At 44.3% G+C, this 22,705-nt stretch overlaps 1 protein-coding gene across 1 annotated transcript; it reads left to right on the forward strand.

Annotated features, from left to right (window-relative positions):
• The first annotated feature begins 875 nt into the window (after window positions 1–875).
• Window positions 876–4,652, forward strand: LOC109148657. Its single transcript, XM_019296392.1, has 5 exons — window positions 876–2,035; window positions 2,135–2,797; window positions 2,948–3,565; window positions 4,025–4,086; window positions 4,204–4,652. Exons 1-5 carry the CDS (start codon window positions 876–878, stop codon window positions 4,650–4,652), a joined length of 2,952 nt encoding a protein of 983 aa, XP_019151937.1.
• The last annotated feature ends 18,053 nt before the right edge of the window (window positions 4,653–22,705 follow it).

A 22,705-nucleotide genomic window follows, 5' to 3' on the forward strand; every position in this document is an offset into this window, starting at 1 on the left:
AAAATTATATATTCGGGAGAAAATTGTATTTTTGTGGAGAAAGTATTTATCTGTGGAGAAATAATGAAATTTTGAGAGAATAATGTACAGTAGTGTGGTGTTCAGTAAATGTGAGTACTGTTCACTTGGAATGATTACTACTCATTGGGCTTGGAATCCCATGAGGGTGTAACACATAGGTTATGATCCAGTTTCCAAATTGTTTGAGTGGTAGCAGGTAGGAAAACCTGACTACTTGGATCATATACTACCCAGTGACTTGGAATCCTCTGGGGGTGCGCATATAGGTTTTGGTCCAGATTCTAAGTGAATTTCGATGAGGTTTGTTAATTCTCCACTTATAAATATTAATTCTCTATGCAAGGAAAAGTATAACTCCACATGTATTTTGGAAAAGAATAAAATTGTATGAGTTTTGAAAATATAAAATCCAAGCCTATATTTTACGGGGTGAAATGGAACTTACTTAGCTTATGCTAATTTTTGTCTATTCTCTATCTTTTTGTGTCAAATAATTTTTACAGGTGAACATGGATAGGAATTCAAGATGAATTCAAGCTATGAAGGAATTAAGAATAGATCGATAGGAGATTTATTATTTGAGAAGCTTTATGGTTGTATATTATTATCCTTTCTTGTATTATAGAAGTTGGATTTTGGTTGAGTTTATTTGATGTTGTAAATCTTAGCCTTAGCGTTTGGGTATAGGGAAATACCTGAGCGTGGCGGTAACACCCATTTTCTTTTGGTTAGTTAATGCTTCCGCTATGTTATTAGTGAATATTTCAATTAAGAAAGATTAAATATTAAGAAAAATTTGGTTATGAAAATTGGGGTGTTACAAATACACCTCAGATGGAAAGTGCAAGAATGCCATGGAAATATGGAAAGTTCTGATGGAACTAGGAGAAGGTGATGAACATGAGAAGGACAACAAACTGACTTTAGCTATGAAGAAGTTTGAAGACTTCAAAATGCTGCCAAATGAAACAATCATGGACATGGAGCTGAGGTTCACCAGACTCATGGGAGATCTGACAGATCTCGGGAAGGAACTATCTGAGAAAGAAAAGAATCTGAAGATTCTTCGTGGTCTGCCAAAATCTTGGGAAATGAAAGTCATTGCAATGAGAGAAAATCGAGACATGAAAACGACGAGCACAACAAAGATTTTCAGTGATCTTAAGGAGTACGAGTTTGAACATGAACTGAAAGATGTCGAAAAATCAGAAACGAGAAATGTAGCTCTCGTGGCTAGTCAACAAGCAACAAACTCTAACAAGTCAAAATCTAACTCTAGTGAATTCTTATCTGATGAGCAGTATGCCCTATTTGTTAGGAAAATGAAGAGGTTCATGAGGAAGAACAATTTCCAAGACTCACATCGCTCGGGCCACCGAAAACAACACGAAAGTTCACCTCAAACTTCAAAGGCAGAAACCCCAGACTCGCAATTGCTTTGCTACAACTGTCATAAACCAGGACACTTCAAGACCAATTGCCCTCACCCAATAGTGAGCAAACATCAAGACAGCAACGCTACCAAAAGTCCATCTAAGGAGACTGGAGAGAGATATAAAAGAAATGACAGGCCAGAATCATCAAGCTCCAGAAATGAAAGAAGAAGAAAGGCGATGGTAGTGAACAAAACTTCTGACACTGTTGAGGCCGAAAGTAGCTCATCAAGCTCGAGTTCAGACGATGAAAGTACTGAAGAGGAAAAAGGACTTCTATGCCTGTTTAGCCAAGAATCAGAAGATCTATGTCTTATGGCTGACGAAGACGAGGTAAATTCTCACTCATCCTCTTGTTATTCAGCTAAGTCCAGTTCTGTAGGGAGTCAAACCTCCAATGAATCTGTTACCGAAATGATGAGGAGGTTCAAAGTGATCAAAAGCACATACTCCAAACTTAAGGAGGAGAACTCTCGGCTCATGATTAGCTACAATGCGCTAAGGCAAGTTCGGGTTGAGAACATAAAGCTAGCCATTGCTAAGGAGCAACTTGAGAAAAATGTTCTCGCTCTGAAGGAGCAGTGCACAGCAAGATCAAAGAGAGAGCAAGAATTGCTTGAGGTCTTGGATAAATTCAATAATTCATCCAATTTAATGGATCGAATGATGAATGAATCTAGACTGCCCGGGGAAAGAACGGGAATTGGTTTTGACCCCAGCTCCTCTTCACAAGTCGGCTTGAACAAACCCACGAATGCATATTCTCACGAAAGCTTTCAAGCTGCATTTGTTCAAGGTCCAACCCAGGTGTCTGAGCCTATGACAGAGGTTAACAATGTCGCCACACCACAATCAACAAGCCTACCGAAAGGGAAGGCTGTACAACGAATTGTGGATCCTCGAAATGAAAATTCTTACAAAGGCAATCCTAGACAGAAATATGTCAAAAGGAATGGACCAAATGACAATAGACAAAATCTAAACCATAAGAGAGGTCAGCCTAATAAGAATATTCAATCAAGGAATAGGCTGAATGTTGACCAGAGGCAATATCGTCCAAAGCCAAAGAATCCTGATCAAGGAAACCCGAGAAATGGACGAGTTAGACAAAACGAAAGATCCTTCAAAGGATCCAGTTATGGCAATGGATGGACTGGACCATCAGAGGAAGATTGGTTTGATTATCCAGAACCTCTATCAAAAGCTGAATTTAAGATAACTCATCTGCGCAAACAAAACAATTATCTCAAGTATTACGAAAGTCCTCCTCAAGATTATTTTCGCAAGAGATATAATGCTAAAACCTTTGCCAGTATTCATTATGATTACTACACATTTAATGGGTACAGGGGGCCAAGGATGAGTCGAGGAAACTCTAGGCTCATGTGGATTCCAAAGCTGACATCTAACCCCCAAGGACCCGAAAATCAAGGGGTACCTAAAAACACATAATCTTTCTTGCAGGACAAACAAGTCATATGGTATGTCGATAGTGGGTGCTCAAGACATATGACTGGTGACAAAACAATGTTGAGCAATTTCAAGGAAGTAGATGGACCTAAAGTCATATTTGGAGGAGAAAACAGTGGCAAGACTCGTGGAAAAGGAGACATCATCAAACTGGGAATAACCATACAAGATGTATCATATGTTGATGGACTAAAGTTCAATCTTCTAAGCACAAGCCAATTTTGCAACAAAGGATACAAAGTCGAATTCTCCAAAAACGAGTGTAAAATCGTGAACACGAAGGATGGCAAAATCGTGTTAACTGGTCAACGAAAGAAAAACATGTACGTAATCTCGTGGAATTCTTCTAATGCTAACGTTTGCTTTGTGGCTAAAAGCAATGCAGATCTCAGTCAAGAATGGCACAACAAGCTGAGTCATCTAAATCTAAAGACAATCAACAAACTTGCCAAAAGAAATCTCGTGAGAGGTTTACCCGAAGCATCATACACAAAAGACAAAATTTGTGAGGCATGTCAAAAAGGGAAAGAAATCCAGTCATCTTTCAAATCTAATGATGTGGACGGAAACTCTTGTTGTCTAAGCCTTTTACATATGGATCTCTTTAGACCAGTTGATCCAGCTAGTTTAAGTGGAAGAAAGTATACTCTCGTCATAGTAGATGATCACACGAGATATACTTGGGTGCTTTTCTTGAAGAAAAAGAATGAAACAGAAGTTATTCTTCCCAATCTCTTGAGGCAACTTCAGACATAAAAGGAAGTCAAAATCATTCGGATAAGATCAGATCAAGGAACTGAGTTCGTAAACAAGATCATAAAAGAATTCTGTGCACAGAATGGAATCTTTCATCAACTCTCGGCAGCACGAACTCCTCAACAAAATGGAGTAGCCGAAAGGAGGAACAGAACCCTGAAAGAAGCAACACGAACAATGATCGCTTACTCAGGACTGCCAAAACGATTTTGGGCCGAAGCTATAAATACAGCATGTTACACACAAAACAGATCCCTGATCAACAAATCCCACAACAAGATGCCTTATGAACTATGGAAAGGTAAAATATCGAGTATTGGTTATTTTCATGTTTTTGGTTGCAGGTGCTTCATACACAACAATGGAAAGAATCATTTGAGAACCTTTGACGAAAGAGCAGACGAAGGTTTGTTCATGGGTTATTCCTCAGTAAGTAAAGCATTTAGAGTTCTAAACAAACGAACAATGGTGATTGAGGAATCCATTCATGTCAAATTTGATGAACAATTTGAAAAGAATCTAGCTGGAATTGAATCATCAAGTAATCCACTTCAAAACCCTCAATCAAATGAAGAAGCGGTTTCAGATGATGAAGATGACATATTATCTTCCTACACGAAATATCAGTTGAGAATCTCAGAGCCCGAAACTATAACTCAAGAAAAAATTGTTACACAACAAAGTGCTCCTGATGCTCCTACACCATCCGAACCCATGATATATGTTGAGCTACCATATATTCCTGAAATGGATGCTCAGAATCAGCAAAATGCATTTGAACCCAATCTTAGATGGTTAAGAGATCATCCTCCAGATCAAGTAATTGGAAATGTTCAAGAAAGCGTGAAATCAAGAGCCTCTCTGCATGAAAATATGATGGCATGCTTCTTATCACAAATGGAACCCAAGTCCATAAAAGAAGCTTTAAGCGATCCTGACTGGGTAATAGCCATGCAGGAAGAGCTTCATTAGTTTGAACGAAATGATGTGTGGGAACTTGTGACGAGACCAACACATCAAAATGTTATTGGAACCAAATGGGCTTTTAGAAACAAAATGAGTGAAGATGGACTCATTGTTAGAAACAAATCCCGTCTTGTCGCTAAAGGGTATTGTCAGGAGGAGGGAATCGACTTTGATGAAACCTTCGCCCTTGTAGCTAGACTTGAAGCCATACGAATATTCCTAGCCTTTGCAGCTTACAAAAACTTCAAAGTCTATCAAATGGATGTCAAAAGTGCATTCTTAAATGGGCTCCTTGAAGAAGAAGTATATGTTGAACAACCGCCTGGTTTCGCGGTTAACAATGAACATGAAAAAGTCTACCATCTCAAAAAGGCTCTTTATGGTTTAAAACAAGCTCCACGAGCTTGGTATGATAGTCTCTCACACTTTCTTATAAATTGTGGTTTCACGAAAGGAGTTGTAGACAAGACACTCTTTCGTATAAAAGATGATGACCATATTCTTTTAGTACAAATCTACGTTGATGATATCATCTTCGGGAGCACGAACTGTAACACCCTGAAATTTTTAAACTTTTGGAGCTTATATAATAAAGGTAAGTTCTCATTAAATCCCAAAACATAATATAAATAGTACAGGGTGCTATGCCACACCTGAGCTAGAGAACTCAGGTGCACAGGCTAACTAACTAATATCCTCAATAATGTAAATGCATAAGCATGGCACGCAGGCCGAAAGGGAAACTATCTACTTCTACGCTCCAGGATTCTAGCGCGCTCCAGTGTCTACTCCTATGTGCCTGAAAGCCAAATATATCTGTTTAGCGAGAGATGCCGGTAACCCACTCCAACGCGTTGAAATACAATACATATAGATATATACAAAGATATACGAAAAAACCATTTCGAAGCATGAAGATATATCCTAAGAGACTCTAGCTTTCAAAACAGGGAATAGACTCGACAGATAGGGATAAACACAATCAACTGTCATTATCAAGCATCTACAATTCACAAGCGTAGGGAACAGATTCGACAGGGAAAGATAACCACAGCCAATAGTCATAACCAAGCATATACAGCTTACTAGCATGTATCCTATGGTCACGCTTTCATAGCAATCATAACACCAAATCATCCATATCTCATCACATAGCACACTTTGATGGTGCCACAGGACCAATCGCATGCCCATACATGAGGGTCAGCGCATATAGCTCTGACACAGCCCCGCAGCACCCTGCCCCGTATCGCAACACGGAGGGGTCGATCGCAACCGATCGATGAACCGCAACTCATCATAATGTTTGATCGCAACCAAACAGTGGACCGCAGCCCAAGAGTAGTCATCTGACCGCAGCCAGGAATATGAACCTGTAACACCCCGTGTTACGACCCCTAAGATCAATTAAATCATTTAATCAATTACCCCAAAAGAAAGAATTAAATCACAATAATTAATTAGGAAGGCCCACCATAGTCCACGGGCCCTTATCCCTAAACCCAATCCTTAGTCCCAAAAGAAATAGAACTAGCAAGCCCATAATATTAGTTCCTAACTAGGACTCCTAAATATATAAATAGGGGACTTAAGAGGCACCTAGAAACCCCCCACAAGAATAACGCCCCACCTCCCCAAAGAGCTCCAAGAATCCCCCTAGAAGAAATCAAGAAAGCAAGAAAGCTTAAAGAAAGACCCTTCATAGCCAAGGAATTAATTAAGGCTAAGAGGTAACCCATGTCTCAAAAAAACCTATTTTCATAGCTATGATTTCCCCCGTAGGATTTCCCCGTATTATTGTGTATTGGTGACTTGTGATATTATTATTGATGATTGATGGGATAATTCCATGGGTAATCTTGATATTGGGAGATTCTTGATAATTATGGTGTTCTTGATGATTATGTGGAGCTCTTGATGATTATATGTCGTTCTTGATTATTGTATGGCATTCTTAATGCTTATGTGTTATTTGTACCGAAACTTGTAATTAGAAGACGAACCGTATTCTTATTGATATAAAAGTGATTAGAACCCTAGGTTGTATCGTATGATCTTATTCTTGGTTTATCGGGTGGGGAAATCGCATGTTTGGGTGTTGATTATGTTTAGAAAAGCATGATAGGTTATGTGCCGATCGTTTCCTGATTCTGATCCGTTAATTGTCTACGTGTGTTATCAATTGCGTTTGAAAGTGTCCAAGCATGGTTTCGGGTTCCACAAAGGTTCCCGGGGTGAATTTGTGTGATAAGAGTCAGTGGGGGGTAGGTGGGGGTAGGGGACCCGCCACCTACCCGCGGCCTCCTTGGGCAACGCCGGCAGCGGGCAGCCAGCGGGCGGGCAGCTGCCCGCCGGGCACCCGCTGCCCGGTCTTGTTACCGCCGGCGGGCAGCCGACGGGTGATCCCTCACCCACCGGCTACCCGATGGTTTGCACCCCAATTGGGGATTTCGGCTTCCCCGTTTGATGTTTCCCCGACCCCCGAGGTGTCCCAACGGACTCCGTGTATCGTGCCTGTGTCTAGTTTGATATTTCGGGTACCGTTCGTAGGTTTATAAGTCTACTGTATTGCATGCTAGTTGAATTGGTATCCCGTTGACCTAGGTGGAAGAAGTATGAACCCCTTAGGACCATTCTTAGTATGTGATGAATCACGCATAGGTTTTGTTATACGTTTTCTCCCCCTTCCCAATGTGTCAATGTGGGCTGCATGTACTTGCTATGTGTTATGTGTTCATGTAACCCCGAGTTGGTTAAGATCAATCGGGCTATACGGGCAGTCGGGTGGGCTGAGAACCATACCGGCTGTTAACCAGGCTGGTAGGGACCGGTCAGGTATATAAATACTATATAGGACTAAGTTCCACTATACGGGCAGTCGGATGGGCTGAGAACCATACCGGCTGTTAACCAGGCTGGTAGAGACCGATCAGGTATATAAATATTATATAGGACAAAGGTCCACTATACGGGCAGTTGAATGGGCTGAGAACCATCTCAACTGTTAACCAGGCTGGTAAAGACCGGTCAGGTATATAAATATTATGTAGGACAAAGGTCCATCAGTCGGTTGCGATCGACTCCTCCGTAATGTGAGACGGGGCAGGGTGCTGCGGGGCCGTGTCAGAGCTATATGCGCTGACCCTCATGTATGGGCGTGCGATTGGTCCTGCGGCGCCAACAAAGTGTGCTATTTGATGAGATATGGACGAGTTGTGTTTATGAGTATATTGGGGGAATGTGACTATGGGATTTATGCTGGGGATTGTTTATGTTGGGTTATGATTATTATTCGTGAACAACTTTACCTGTCTTGACTGTTGTGGATTATATACGCTTGATTATAACTGTTGCTTGTGTCTAGCCTTATCTGTCGAGTCATTCCCGGTTTTAAAAGCTAGAGTTCGTAGGATATATCTTCATGCTCAAAATGATTTTCGTATATCTATATATATCTCTATATGTAATGTATTTCCACGCGTTGGAGTGGGTTACCAGTAGAGCTGTCAAAGCGGGCTGGCGGGCCAAAGCCCGCCAAAGCCCGCCTTTTGGCGGGGCGGGCTAAAAAGCCCGCCAATAATACGGGCCTAGGTAGGGGCAGCCCGCCCCGCCCCGCCTTAGGCCCGCGGGCCCCGCCAAAGCCCGCCTTTTTTTTTTTTTTTTTTTTTTTAATCATGTGTGATGTGTCTATAAAATCTAAACTCTAATGTGATTATGTTAATAACTTAATTGCTATCTACTTAAAACACTTATTCATAAGAAAATAACATAAATTCGTTCATCACAACATGACAACAATGACACCAATAGGGGTAACCGGGTAAGTATAATTATTTCTATTATTTATATTATTATATTATACATATTATACATATTATTTTTAATATATATATATATATATATATATATATATATATATATATATATATATATATATATATATATATATATATATATATATATATATATATATTAGTTAGTTATATATATATATACACAGATTTATATATATATATATATATATATATATATATATATATATATATATATATATATATATATATATATATATATATATATATATATATATATAAACTTAAAAACTAAAAAAAAAAAAAAAAAAAAAAAAGGTGGGCTGGCGGGCTACCCGCCAGCCCGCCAAGCCCGCGGGCTAGGCGGGGCGGGCAAAAAAGCCCATTTTTAATACGGGCTTCAAAACCATGAGCCCGCCCCGCCCGTCAAAAGGGCGGGGCGGGAAAGCCCGGCGGGCTAAGCCCATTTTGACGGCTCTAGTTACCAGCATCTCTCGCTGAACAGATATATTTGGCTTTCAGGCACAGACGAGTAGATCACTGGAGCGCGCTAGAAGCTTGGGCATAGCTTAGATAGTTTTCGCTTTCGGCCTGCGTGCCATGATTTAGTATTGATACTATTTGAGGATATTAGTTAGTTAGCCTGTGCACCTGAGTTCTCTAGCTCAGGTGTGGCATAGCACCCTATACTCTTGTGTTATGTTTTGGGATTTAATGGGATTTCACCTTTATTTTATAAGTTTTAAATATCTTGAAAATCTGGGGTGTTACAGAACCGCAGCTCATGTAAAACATTTGATCGCAACCAAACGGTGGACCGCAGCTCAGGAATAACCAATTCGATCGCAACCGAATTGGGGTATCATGCACACATAACACATAACAAGTACAAACAACCCACATTGACACATTGGGAAGGGGGAGAAATCGTATAATGAAACCTATGCGTGATCATCCACATACTAAGAATATTCCTAAGGGGTTCATACTCCTTACACCTAGGCCAACGGGATACCAATTCAACTAGCATGCAATATATAAGACTTATTCCACCTACGAATGGTACCCGAACATCAAACTAGACATAGGCACGATAGACGGAGTCCGTTGGGACACCACGGGGGTCGGGGGAACATCAAACGGGGAAGCTGGGATCCCGAGTTGGGGTAATTTCCAGCGGGTATCCGATGGGTGAGGGGTCACCCGCCGGCTGCCCGCCGATGGCGAATTTCCGGGCAGCGGGTGCCCGGCTGGCAGTCGCCTGCCCGCCGGCTGCCCGCGGCCGGCGACGTCCATCCTGTCCGCTGGTAGGTGGCGGGTCCCCTACCCCCACCTACCCCCCACTGACTCTTTTTCACCAATAACGCCCCGGGAACCTTTGTGGAACCCGAAACCTTGCTTAGACACTTTTAAACGCAATTGATGACAACACGTAGGCAATTAACGGATCAAAAGCGAGAAACATATGGCACATATCCTATCATGATTTCTAAACATAATTAACACCCTAAACATGCGAATTCCCACCCAAAATATTAAGAATAACATCATACGAGTTTCACGTTACATCCTAGGGCTCTAATCACAATTAAATCATCAAGAACGTAACCTATCGTTTAATATCCAGAAATCAATACAATTCATCAAGAATATCACATAATCATCAAGAATCCGAATTCCTCAGGAATATCACACAATTATCAAGAAACCCTCATCATCATCAAGATTATCGAGATAAAACCATATCACCAATTATTAAGATCTCATCATCAATATCATATCAATTCATCAAGACACAAGAATATAGGAGGATGCCTAAAAGAGGGATCATAGCTAAGAAAATAGGTTTTATTGAGACATGGGTTACCTCTTAGCCTTAATTAATTCCTTGGTTATGAAGGGTCTTTCTTTAAGCTTTCTTCTTTCTTGATTTCTCCTAAGGGAATTCTTGGAACTTCTTGTGTGGTGAGGGATTATTGTGGTGGGGGTTCTAGGTGCCTCCTATATCCCCTATTTATATATCTAAGAGTCCTAATTAGGGCCCAAATACTATAGGCTTGCTAACTCTATTCCTTTTAAGACTAGGGGTTGGGTTTAGAGATGAGGGCCCACGGACTATGGTGGGCCTTTTCTTAGTTAATTATTGTAATTTAATCCTTTATTTGGATAATTGGTTTTAGGGATCGTAATACGGGGTGTTACACTCTCCCCCCCTTATCGGGAAGATTCGTCCCCGAAGCTTGGTTCTTGCCGAGTGACTTCCTCTTGGTTACCTGGTGTGAAGAGTTCGGGGTAGCGTTCCTTCATCGTGTCCTTGAGTTCCCATGTTGCTTCTTCGGTCCCATGGTTGGTCCAGAGGACTTTTACCATTTCTATGGCTCGACGATGGGTGGTTATTGTCTTGGTGTCCAAGATTCTTACGGGTCTTTCTTCGTATGCTAGTGACTCGTCGAGGTCCACGACCTCGGGGTGTAGCTGTAACACCCCAGATTTTCAAGATATTTAAAACTTATAAAATAAAGGTGAAATCTCATTATATCCCAATAAGAGTACGAGAGTACGGGGTGCTATGCCACACCTGAGCTAGAGAACTCAGGTGCACAGGCTAACTAACTAATGTCTCAATAATTTGAATGTATGAACATGGCACGCAGGCCGAAAGGGAAGCTAACTACTTCTATGTTCCGAGCTCTAGCGCACTCCAGTGACTTATTCTTCTGTGCCTGAAAGCCAAATATATCTGTTCAGCGAGAGATGTTGGTAACCCACTCTAACGCGTTGAAATACATTACATATAGAGATATATATAGATATACGAAAACCATTTTGAAGCATGAAGATATATCCTACGAGACTCTAGCTTTTAAAACCGGGAAAGACTCGACAGATAAGGCTAGACACAAGCAACAGTTATAACAAGCGTATACAATCCACAACAGGCAAGACAGATAAAGCGGAGCACAATTAATAATCATAACCCAACATAAACAATCCCCAGCATAAATCCCATAGTCACATCCCCCAATATACTCATAAACACAACTCATCCATATCTCATCACATAGCACACTTTGTTGGCGCCACAGGACCAATCGCATGCCCATACATGAGGGTCAGCGCATATAGCTCCGACACGACCCCACAGCACCCTGCCCCATCACACATTACCGAGGAGTCGATCGCAACCGACTGATGAACCGCAGTTCTATATAATATTTATATACCTGACCGGTCTTTACCAGCCTGGTTAACAGTTGGGAAGGTTCTCAGCCCATTCAACTGCCCGTATAGTGGACCTTTGTCCTATATAATGTTTATATACCTGACCGGTCTTTACCAGCCTGGTAAACAGCCGGTATGGTTCTCAGCCCACCCGACTGCCCGTATAGTGGAACTTAGTCCTATATAATATTTATATACCTGACCGGTCTTTACCGGCCTGGTTAACAGCCGGAATGGTTCTCAGCCCATCCGACTGCCCGTATAGCCCGATTGATCTCAACCAATCGGGGTAACATGCACACATAACACATTGCAAGCACATGCAACCCATATTAACACGTTGGGAAGGGGGGGGGGGGAACGTATAACAAAACCTATGCGTGATCCTTCACATACTAAGAATAGTCCTAAGGGGTTCATACTTCTTTCACCTAGGTCAACGGGATACCAATTCAACTAGTATGCAATATATAAGACTCATACGACCTACGAACGGTACCCGAAAATCAAACTAGACATAGGCACGATAGACGGAGTCCGTTGGGACACCACGGGGGTCGGGGAAACATCAAACGGGGAAGTCGGGGTCCCAAGTGTGGGAATTTCCAGCGGGTAGCCGGTGGGTGGGGGGTTCACCCGCCGGCTGCCCGCCGGCATTACTGTTCCGGGCAGCGGGTGCCCGGCGGGCAGCTGCCCGCCCGCCGGCTGCCCGCTGCCGGAACTGCCCCTTTTTTACCGTGGGTAGGTGGCGGGTCCCCTACCCCCACCTACCCCCCACTGACTCATTAACACCAAAAACGCCCCGGGAACCTTCGTGGAACCCGAGACCATGCTTAGACACTTTCAAACGCAATTGATAACACACGTAGACAATTTAACGGATCAAAATCAAGAATCAAATGGCACATAACCTATCATGCTTTTCTAGACATAATAAACACCCAATCATGCGAAATCCCACCCAATATACCAAGAATAATACCATACAAATTCCACGATATAACCTAGGGTTCTAATTATTTTTAATCCAACAAGAATACGATTCGTCTTCTAATTACAAGATTTGGTAAGAATGTCACATAAGCATCAAGAACGCCAACAAGAACAGCAACCTAGGGTTCTAATTATTTTTAATCCAACAAGAATACGATTCGTCTTCTAATTACAAGATTCGGTACAAGTAACACATAAGCATCAAGAACGCCATACAATTACCAAGAACACCATATAATCATCAAGAACTCCACATAATCGTTAAGAACACCATAGTTATCAAGAATCTCCCGATGTCAAGATCACCCATGGAATTATCCCATCAATCATCAATAATAACATCACAAATCATCAATACACAATAATATGGGGAAAACCTACGGGGGAAATCATAACTATGAAAATAGGTTTTGTTGAGACATGGGTTACCTCTTAGCCTTAATTAATTCCTTGGCTATGAAGGGTCTTTCTTTAAGCTTTCTTGCTTTCTTGATTTCTTCTAAGGGAATTCTTGGAGCGCTTTGGGGTGGTGAGTCGTTTATTCCGGTGGGGGGTCCTAGGTGCCTCTTAAGTCCCCTATTTATATATTTAGGAGTCCTAATTAGGAACTAATATTATAGGCTTGCTAATTCTATTCCTTTTGGAACTAAGGATTGGGTTTAGGGATAAGGGCCCATGGACGTGGGCCTCCCTAATTAATTGTTGTGATTTAATTCTTTTTCTTAGGTGATTTATTAAATGATTTAATTGGTTTTAGGGGTCATAACACGGGGTGTTACACTCTCCCCCCCTTACAAGGGGTCTTCGTCCCCGAAGCCCGGTGCGTTAATCCATTCTTTCACCCCTAGGCATCCCGCGTTTTGGCCTCCCGATTAGGAATGTGGCCCCATGTTTTGCCTTAGCTGGGGTAGACTGGATTTCTGGTGGTGTTGTGATAGAAAGCTTTTGGGTCTACCTCGGTCTCCTGCTCCTGAGCTGGACGCCCCGCGAGTGCCCAAGGTGGCCTCGATGGCTGCCACTCGCTGATCTAGTGCGTGTCGTACGGATCAAAGATGAGAACCCTTCCTCCATGATTTGGTTTTGCCGGTTGAGCTGTGCGAGTATGCGTTCATTGATTGAGCCCTCGTTTTGCTCCCTTGGGTTCCCTCTTGATCGTGGTTGCACCGATGCGTTGGGTTTGTCTTCCTCCTCCTGGTCCCCATGTCCCTCCAAACCCCCGCAGTCTTGTATGGCTCGTTTGAGCTTTTTGTTGGAGATGTCCAACCGTTCGACCAATTCCCTTCGCTCTTCCTCGGGTTTTTGGCAAATTTCTTCGAGGGTGAGGTAATGTCCCCCTTCGGTGTAGTAGATGTCGTTGCGGCGGAGGTTCTGGGCGTTAAAAACCATGCCATTTGCGGTCTTGACCTCGGTGTGGCTTAGGTCTACCCCCTTTTTCTCCATGATCCAACTTAGGATCATCCCGTAGGGTAGGCTAAGCCGGTTGTTTGACTTGCAGAATTCTATGTGCTTTAGCATGAGTGCCGGCAGGTTGAACTTGATTTTATGTTTCAGGAGGTAAGCAAAGGTGCACTCCAAGCTCCCCACATCCTTGCTTTTGTTGTTGGTGGGCAAGAGGCTATCGGTTACAATCATAACCAATATCTTTTGCTCCGCCGATAGCCACTTTCGGTTTGGTCGAGTGGCCGAGGTGAACCCGTCCTCCTTTCCGAGTAGGTACCCGAGGTAGTCCTTGTACCCCGTGGTTTGGGTATCAATCCACCCCTTCCGGTCATAGTTGGACACACCCGTGGTGGTCAATTTCAAGAGCTTGGCCAAACGGCCTTCGGAAAGCACAATTTCCTTGCCACGGACCTTGGTGGTGATTTCTACTTTGTCACCCCGTTTGGTGGCCACAAGGTGTTGGTAGAATTCTTTCACCAAGTCGGGGTATGTATCCCCTTTGATGGCGAGGTAAGTATCTAAGAGCCCTTGATGTTTAAGCATATCAACCAATTCCGGAGAGAATTGGTCGGGTTCAAGTGCTTTACCTCCGATTACGGTGTAATCGGCATTGCTCCACTCCGGGGCGCGGATTCCGAGGGGTTTCTTTGGCATTTCGATGGGCGTCATTTTTCCGGCGACTTTTTCCGGTGGGTCTCCGGCGTGATTTTCCGGCGAACCTTTTTCCGGCGATGGTTTTCGCGGCTTTGCGAGGGCGGCGACGGTGGGGCGGAGTCCAGGCGTCGGCTCGGTGAGGTGGGTGAGGGTCTCCGGTGGCGTGGGGCGTTGGTGGCAGCGGGTGGAGCTTTGGCAGGTGACGGGTGGCGTTTTGGCGTTGCGGGCGGTCTCCGGGCGAGGTGACTGGGCGGTGATGCAGCGGCGCAGGGTTGACGGAACGGGGTCTGACGGCGGCGGCGTTCGGCTGGCGGTGGCGCGAGTGGCTGGGGGGTTTTCTTCGGTGGGGTGCGGCGAGGAGAGTGAGAGAGAGTAGGGGAGGAAGAAGGAGAAAGGGAAGAAGAAGAAGGGTTTTTGATTTGGGGATTTTGTGGGTTTTAGGGATTTGTAGGAGCTTCAACAAGGGAGTGTTCCCTTGAAGTTTTAAGAAATACTTTTAGCCTAGTGCTCAAGACCTTGGTCTTGTAAGTGGGAGGTCAAGAGTTCAATTCTCATTGGTGACACTAGGCTCTTTGATGATGGGGCCCTTGTCTTTTTTTTTTCCTTATTTCGGTTTCTAGTGGTGAGGTTTGGCCAGTTTGTATAGTTTTTAGTTCTACCCCTCGTAAATAGAACCGAATTTCGAACTAATCTTTTATTTATAATATTTCCAAGTAATTAAGCTAAGTAAGTAGTTCTACCACGAAGGTGATTACAAGAAATTGCCAATCTAACCTAGACAGAATTCGTCTTCTTGGCTTTCTCCCACGGGGTTTGCGTGGTCCTCGTCTTCTGGGCTCAGGTTCCCTCCCTCGAGATTGCCCTCGTTCCCGAGGTCGGCTTGGGTGCGGCTCATGACGAATATTTTCCCGGGAGCACCGTAGTTTCCTTGATGAGCGGTGCCCCCATGTTGTCCCATGGTGGTAGTGCGTGGTCTTTGGGGTTGGGTGCAAAGGAAGGCCTTGTGTCCTTCCTCTCCGCAGTTGAAGCATCGCAAGGGTTTGCCCATCCTTGCCTCTATGGTTCTTATTGCATTTCGGGAAAGGAAAGCCCCTGGCGCTAGCGTTGTTGTTCCCCAGAGGTGGCCTTTGGTTGGTCAGGTTGCCTGGTCTCGTGTTGGCGTCGCTTCTTGTTCTTTTTACTGGTGGTGCCCCTCCTCCGGGGTTCCTCTTTCGCATTTGCTCCTGAACCCCGCGTTGGAGTAGTTGGATTCGGTAGAGATTAGCGGCACTGGAGTAAGCCTCGTTGAGAGTGCGAGGTCTGCTTACCACTAGTTCTTTTCGGGCTTCAAAGTTGAGGCCTGATACAAATCTCTCTATTTTGGTTACCTCGGTGGGGACAAGTTCGGGTGCGAAGCGTGCTAGTTCAAGGAATCGTTTGTGGTATTCCATAACGGTAGCTGTCCCTTGTTTCAGATGGAGAAACTCCTCGTACATGGATGCTCTCACGTGTGTTGGATAGAACCTCTCTCGTAGTCGCGTTTTGAGTTGTTCCCAGTTGAACCCCGGTCCTTGTTGGTAAGTGGGACCCTCGTGGATCCACCAGAGTTCGGCCTCGTGTCCGAAGTAGAACGAGGCTATCTCCACGCGGCGTTCCTCTGGGCATTCCACTAACCCGAGAATTTTGTCAAGGGTTCGGATCCATTCTTCTAGGATTACGGGATCCTCCTCTCCTAAGAACGTGGGTGGTTGGTGGTTAGAGACTTGTCAGGCGAAGTCTGCGTTTGCGTTCGACGGAGGTGGTGGGGGTCTGTCGTTGCGGAGAGCCACGTCGCTTAGTGCTTGGGCGACTTGTGTTAGTTGTGGTAGCGTTTGGGTTAGGGGGTCGTGCGCGGCGGGTTCTGGAGTCCTTGATTCTCTTCTGTTGGGTGCCATGTTGTCGTCTTCCTGGGTCAATGTTTATAAGAGCGTTAAATTGGGGCTTGGAGTCCTTCTTTGGGGAAAGTTTTTTTTTTTTTTTTTTTTTTTTTTTTTCTCCAGGTAAGGGGGGTTATGTGTAGGTTTCACAATCTCACCGCGTGTCCTAAGATTCCTGAATCCTATGTTCCTAAATACCTAGAGTTCAAGCCTATTGTCCTAAAGTCCGGTTTTAAGAGTCTTATCCTAGGGTCAAACTTTGGCTCTGATACCAACTGTAACACCCCAGATTTTCAAGATATTAAAAACTTATAAAATAAAGGTGAAATCTCATTATACCCCAATAAGAGTACGAGAGTACGAGGTGCTATGCCACACCTGAGCTAGAGAACTCAGGTGCACAGGCTAACTAACTAATGTCTCAATAATTTGAATGTATGAACATGGCACGCAGGCCGAAAGGGAAGCTAACTACTTCTATGTCCCGAGCTCTAGCGCACTCCAATGACTTATTCTTCTGTGCCTGAAAGCCAAATATATCTGTTCAGCGAGAGATGCTGGTAACCCACTCCAACGCGTTGAAATACATTACATATAGAGATATATATAGATATACGAAAACCATTTTGAAGCATGAAGATATATCCTATGAGACTCTAGCTTTTAAAACCGGGAATGACTCGACAGATAAGGCTAGACACAAGCAACAGTTATAACAAGCATATACAATCCACAACATGCAAGACAGATAAAGCTGAGCACAATTAATAATCATAACCCAACATAAACAATCCCCAGCATAAATCCCATAGTCACATCCCCCAATATACTCATAAACACAACTCATCCATATCTCATCACATAGCACACTTTGTTGGCGCCACAGGACCAATCGCATGCCCATACATGAGGGTCTGCGCATATAGCTCTGACACGGCCCCGCAGCACCCTGCCCCGTCTCACATTACGGAGGAGTCGATCGCAACCGACTGATGAACCGCAGTTCTATATAATATTTATATACCTGACCGGTCTTTACCAGCCTGGTTAACAGTTGGGATGGTTCTCAGCCCATTCAACTGCCCGTATAGTGGACCTTTGTCCTATATAATGTTTATATACCTGACCAGTCTTTACCAGCCTGGTTAACAGCCGGTATGGTTCTCAGCCCACCCGACTGCCCGTATAGTGGAACTTAGTCCTATATAATATTTATATACCTGACCGGTCTTTACCGGCCTAGTTAACAGCCGGTATGGTTCTCAGCCCATCCGACTGCCCGTATAGCCCGATTGATCTCAACCAATCGGGGTAACATACATACATAACACATAGCAACCACATGCAACCCATATTAACACGTTGGGAAGGAGGGGGGGGGGGGGGGGGGGAAACGTATAAGAAAACCTATGCGTGATCCTTCACATACTAAGAATAGTCCTAAGGGGTTCATACTTCTTTCACCTAGGTCAACGGGATACCAATTCAACTAGCATGCAATATATAAGACTCATACGACCTACGAACGGTACCCGAAAATCAAACTAGATATAGGCACGATAGACGGAGTCCGTTGGGACACCACGGGGTTCGGGGAAACATCAAACGGGGAAGTCGGGGTCCCAAGTGTGGGAATTTCCAGTGGGTAGCCGGTGGGTGGGGGGTTCACCCGCCGGCGTTACTGTTCCGGGCAGCGGGTGCCCGGCGGGCAGCTGCCCGCCCGCCGGCTGCCCGCTGCCGGAACTGCCCCTTTTTTACCGTGGGTAGGTGGCGGGTCCCCTACCCCCCACTGACTCATTAACACCAAAAACGCCCCGGGAACCTTCGTGGAACCCGAGACCATGCTTAGACACTTTCAAACGCAATTGATAACACACGTAGACAATTTAACGGATCAAAATCAAGAATTAAACGACACATAACCTATCATGCTTTTCTAGACATAATAAACACCCAATCATGCGAAATCCCACCCAATATACCAAGAATAATACCATACGAATTCCACGATATAACCTAGGGTTCTAATTATTTTTAATCCAACAAGAATACGATTCGTCTTCTAATTACAAGATTCGGTAAGAATGTCACATAAGCATCAAGAACGCCAACAAGAACATCACCCTAGGGTTCTAATTATTTTTAATCCAACAAGAATACGGTTCGTCTTCTAATTACAAGATTCGGTACAAATAACACATAAGCATCAAGAACGCCATACAATTACCAAGAACACCATATAATCATCAAGAACTCCACATAATCGTTAAGAACACCATAGTTATCAAGAATCTCCCGATGTCAAGATCACCCATGGAATTATCCCATCAATCATCAATAATAACATCACAAATCATCAATACACAATAATATGGGGAAATCCTACGGGGGAAATCATAACTATGAAAATAGGTTTTGTTGAGACATGGGTTACCTCTTAGCCTTAATTAATTCCTTGGCTATGAAGGGTCTTTCTTTAAGCTTTCTTGCTTTCTTGATTTCTTCTAAGGGAATTCTTGGAGCTCTTTGGGGTGGTGAGTCGTTTCTTCCGGTGGGGGTCCTAGGTGCCTCTTAAGTCCCCTATTTATATATTTAGGAGTCCTAATTAGGAACTAATATTATAGGCTTGCTAATTCTATTCCTTTTGGAACTAAGGATTGGGTTTAGGGATAAGGGCCCATGGACGTGGGCCTCCCTAATTAATTTTTGTGATTTAATTCTTTTTCTTAGGTGATTAATTAAATGATTTAATTGGTTTTAGGGGTCGTAACACGGGGTGTTACAGTAGCACGTGGCTTGGGTCGTGCATGTATTTCTTTAGCTGGGATATGTGGAATACGTTGTGTACTCGTTCTAGTTCGATGAGTAGAGCGAGGCGGTAGGCCAGATTCCCGACTCTTTCGACGATTTCTTAGGGGCCGATAAATCGAAGGCTGAGTTTTCCTTTTCTTCCAAATCTCATTACCCCTCGCGTGGGTGAGATTCTCAACCAGACCTTGTCCCCAGGGTTGAATTCGGCTTGTTTTCTCTCTAGGTCGGCGTAGGATTTCTGGCGGTCCTGGGCAGCCTTCATCCTTTCTTGGATGTGTTTGACCTTGGTTATGGTGTCTTGAAGGTATTGGGGCCCTAGTGTCACCGGGTCGACCATGTCCTCCCAACAAAGGGGGGTTCTACATTTTTGTCTGTATAGGGCTTCGTAGGGTGCCATACGAATGCTTGCGTGGTAGCTGTTGTTGTACGAGAATTCGATGAGATCTAGGTGTTCTTCCCATGTCCCTTGAAAGTCTAACACACAGGCTCTTAGCATGTTTTCGAGAGTCTGAATGGTTCTCTCGGTTTGGCCGTCGGTGGTGGGGTGGAATGCAGTGCTTAGTTTTAGTTGAGTCCCCAAGGCCGATTACAGTGATTTCTAGAATTGTGAGAGGAACCTGGAGTCTCTATCGGACATAATGTTTCGGGGAATTCCGTGGTATTTCACCACTCGGTTTAGGTAGGCTTGGGCCAGTTGTGTCATCGTCCATGTTTCCTTCATGGAAATGAATCGCGCCATTTTGGTTAGTCGGTCCACTATGACCCAGATTTTATCCTTGCCGGTTTTTGTTGGGGGTAACCCTCCGACGAAGTCCATGGATATGGAATCCCACTCTCCTTGTGGTATCTCAAGGGGTTGTACGAGACCCTTGGGTTTGCATCGTTCGGCCTTCACCCTTTGGCAGTTCAGGCATTTGGCCACGAAATCCGCGACTTCCTTTTTCATGTTGGGCCACCAAAACGACCTCTTCACCTCTTGGTATAGTTTGTCACCCCTTGGGTGAACCGAGTATGGGGTGTTGTGTCCTTCCTCCAAGATTTGTTGTTTTAAGTGGGGATGTGTCGTGGGCACGCACCACCTACATTGGTAGCAGAGACTGCTATCTTCGTGTATTTTGAAGGGTCCTTCTTTCCCTTGGGTTAGGTCGAGGCGGATTTTCTCTAGTTCCGGATCCTGCTGTTGTCCTATTTTGATTTCTTCGAAGAGTGTGGGTATGACTTGTGTGTTGAATAGGTGGATCTCGGGGTGGGTTTGATTTTGCTCTATCATTTCCAAGTTCAACTTCTGGAAGTCTTTGTACAGCTGGTCGGGTAGGATCCAGGTGGCGTTGAGGGAGTGGTTAGCCTTCCTGCTTAGGGCGTCTGCCACAATGTTAGCTTTTCCCTCGTGGTACTAGATGTCTAGATCGTAGTCTTTTATGAGTTCTAGCCACCTTCGTTGTCTCATGTTTAGGTATTTCTGGGTGAAGATGTACTTTAGGCTTTTATGGTCTGTGTAAATCTTGCATTACACTCCGTATAGGTAGTGCCTCCAAATTTTCAGTGCGAATACGATAGCGGCTAGCTCGAGGTCATGGGTGGGGTAATTTTCTTCGTGGGTTTTTAGTTTCCTAGATGCGTATGCTATTACCTTGCCGTTTTGCATTAGCACGCACCCCAACCCCTTTTTGGACGCGTCACTGAAGACCTCGAACCCCTCCACCCCGGAGGGGATGGCTAGTACTGGTGCCGTGGTTAGCTTATCCTTCAATTCCTGAAAGGTTGTGGCGCAGTTGTCGTCCCATTGGAAGGGGGTCTCCTTTTTCATGAGTCTGATGAGAGGTTGAGCTATCTTGGTAAAGTCGAGTACAAACCTCCTGTAGTAGCCGGCCAAGCCCAGGAAGCTTCGGACCTCTGAAAGTGAACTCGGTGTGGTCCATTTCTGGCAGGGTCCACCTTAATTCCTTCTTTGGTTATTACGTGGCCCAGGAAGGCTACCTGTCTTTCCAGAATTCGCATTTGGAGAACTTGGCGTATAGCTGGTGCTCTCTTAGAGTTTGTAAGGTTATGCGGAGGTGCCTTTCATGTTCTTCCTCGTTCCGGGAGTAGACTAGGATGTCGTCAATGAATACAATGACGAAGTCATCCAGGTGGGGTCGGAATACTCGGTTCATGAGGTCCATGAATATGGCGGGTGCGTTGGTGAGTCCGAAGGGCATCACGGTAAATTTGTAGTGGCCGTAACGTGTTCGGAAGGCCATTTTCTGAATGTTTGGTTTGGCCACTTGTATTTGGTGATATCCGGATCTTATGTCAATTTTCGAGAACACCCCTGTCCCTTTAAGCTGATCGAACAAGTCATCGATTCGGGGAAGGGGGTACCTATTCTTTATTGTGACTTGATTAAGTTCCCTGTAGTCAATGCACAGGCGCATTCTCCCATCTTTCTTTTTAACGAATAGTACTGGTGCTCCCCATGGGGTGGTGCTGGGGCTGATGTAACCTTTATCTTGTAGTTCCTGAAGTTGCGTTTTCAGTTCCTTCATTTCTTTTGGTGCTAGCCTGTATGGTGGTTTAGAGATCGGGGCAGCGCCAGGTACGAGGTCTATTGTGAACTCGACATCCCTGGCCGGGGGTGCCCCGGGGATCTCGTCTGGGAAGACGTCGGCGAATTCGTTTACTACTGGAATGGTTTGTGGTTCGGGTGTTTTGGTGTGCCGAGACTTGGTGGTGGATTTCCAAGTTCTCGTTTGTTGGTAAAGGCTAGGGAACGGTAGTACTCAGTGCCTGGGCAATTTGGGCCAGGCGTTGCAGATTCTGAGTCAGGAATTCCTGAGTGGGGAGTTTCGGTGTCCCTACCTGTCTCCTTTTCGGTGTCATCCTGGTGTTCATAGGTCGATGTTATTTTGCATTCTTACCTTGATGCGATAAGCGGAGGGGGAGTTTTCTTTAAATAAGTGAGGGAGGGTTATGTGTAGGTTTCACAGTCTCACCGCGCGTCCTAGGGTTCCTGAGTCCTATGTTCCTAAGTACTTAAAGTTCAAGCCTATTGTCTTAAAGCCTAGTCTTAAGAGTCTTGTCCTACGGTCAAACTTAGGCTCTGATACCAACTGTAACACACCGAAATTTTTAAACTTTTGGAGCTTATATAATAAAGGTAAGTTCTCATTAAATCCCAAAATATAATATAAATAGTACAGGGTGTTATGCCACACCTGAGCTAGAGAACTCAGGAGCACAGGTTAACTAACTA

The sequence above is a fragment of the Ipomoea nil genome, unplaced genomic scaffold (genome assembly GCF_001879475.1).
Source record: "Ipomoea nil cultivar Tokyo-kokei standard unplaced genomic scaffold, Asagao_1.1 scaffold2144, whole genome shotgun sequence".
Lineage (NCBI taxonomy): Eukaryota > Viridiplantae > Streptophyta > Magnoliopsida > Solanales > Convolvulaceae > Ipomoea > Ipomoea nil.

Excerpts from the sequence above, each read along its gene's own strand:
- LOC109148657 (XM_019296392.1), top strand. The coding sequence starts at position 876 with ATGGAAATATGGAAAGTTCTGATGGAACTAGGAGAAGGTGATGAACAT. Across the intron at positions 2,036-2,134 it reads GTTCTCGCTCTGAAGGAGCA|ACTGCCCGGGGAAAGAACGG; the intron begins GTGCACAGCAAG and ends GAATGAATCTAG. Across the intron at positions 3,566-4,024 it reads GCTAGTTTAAGTGGAAGAAA|GTGCTTCATACACAACAATG; the intron begins GTATACTCTCGT and ends TTTTGGTTGCAG.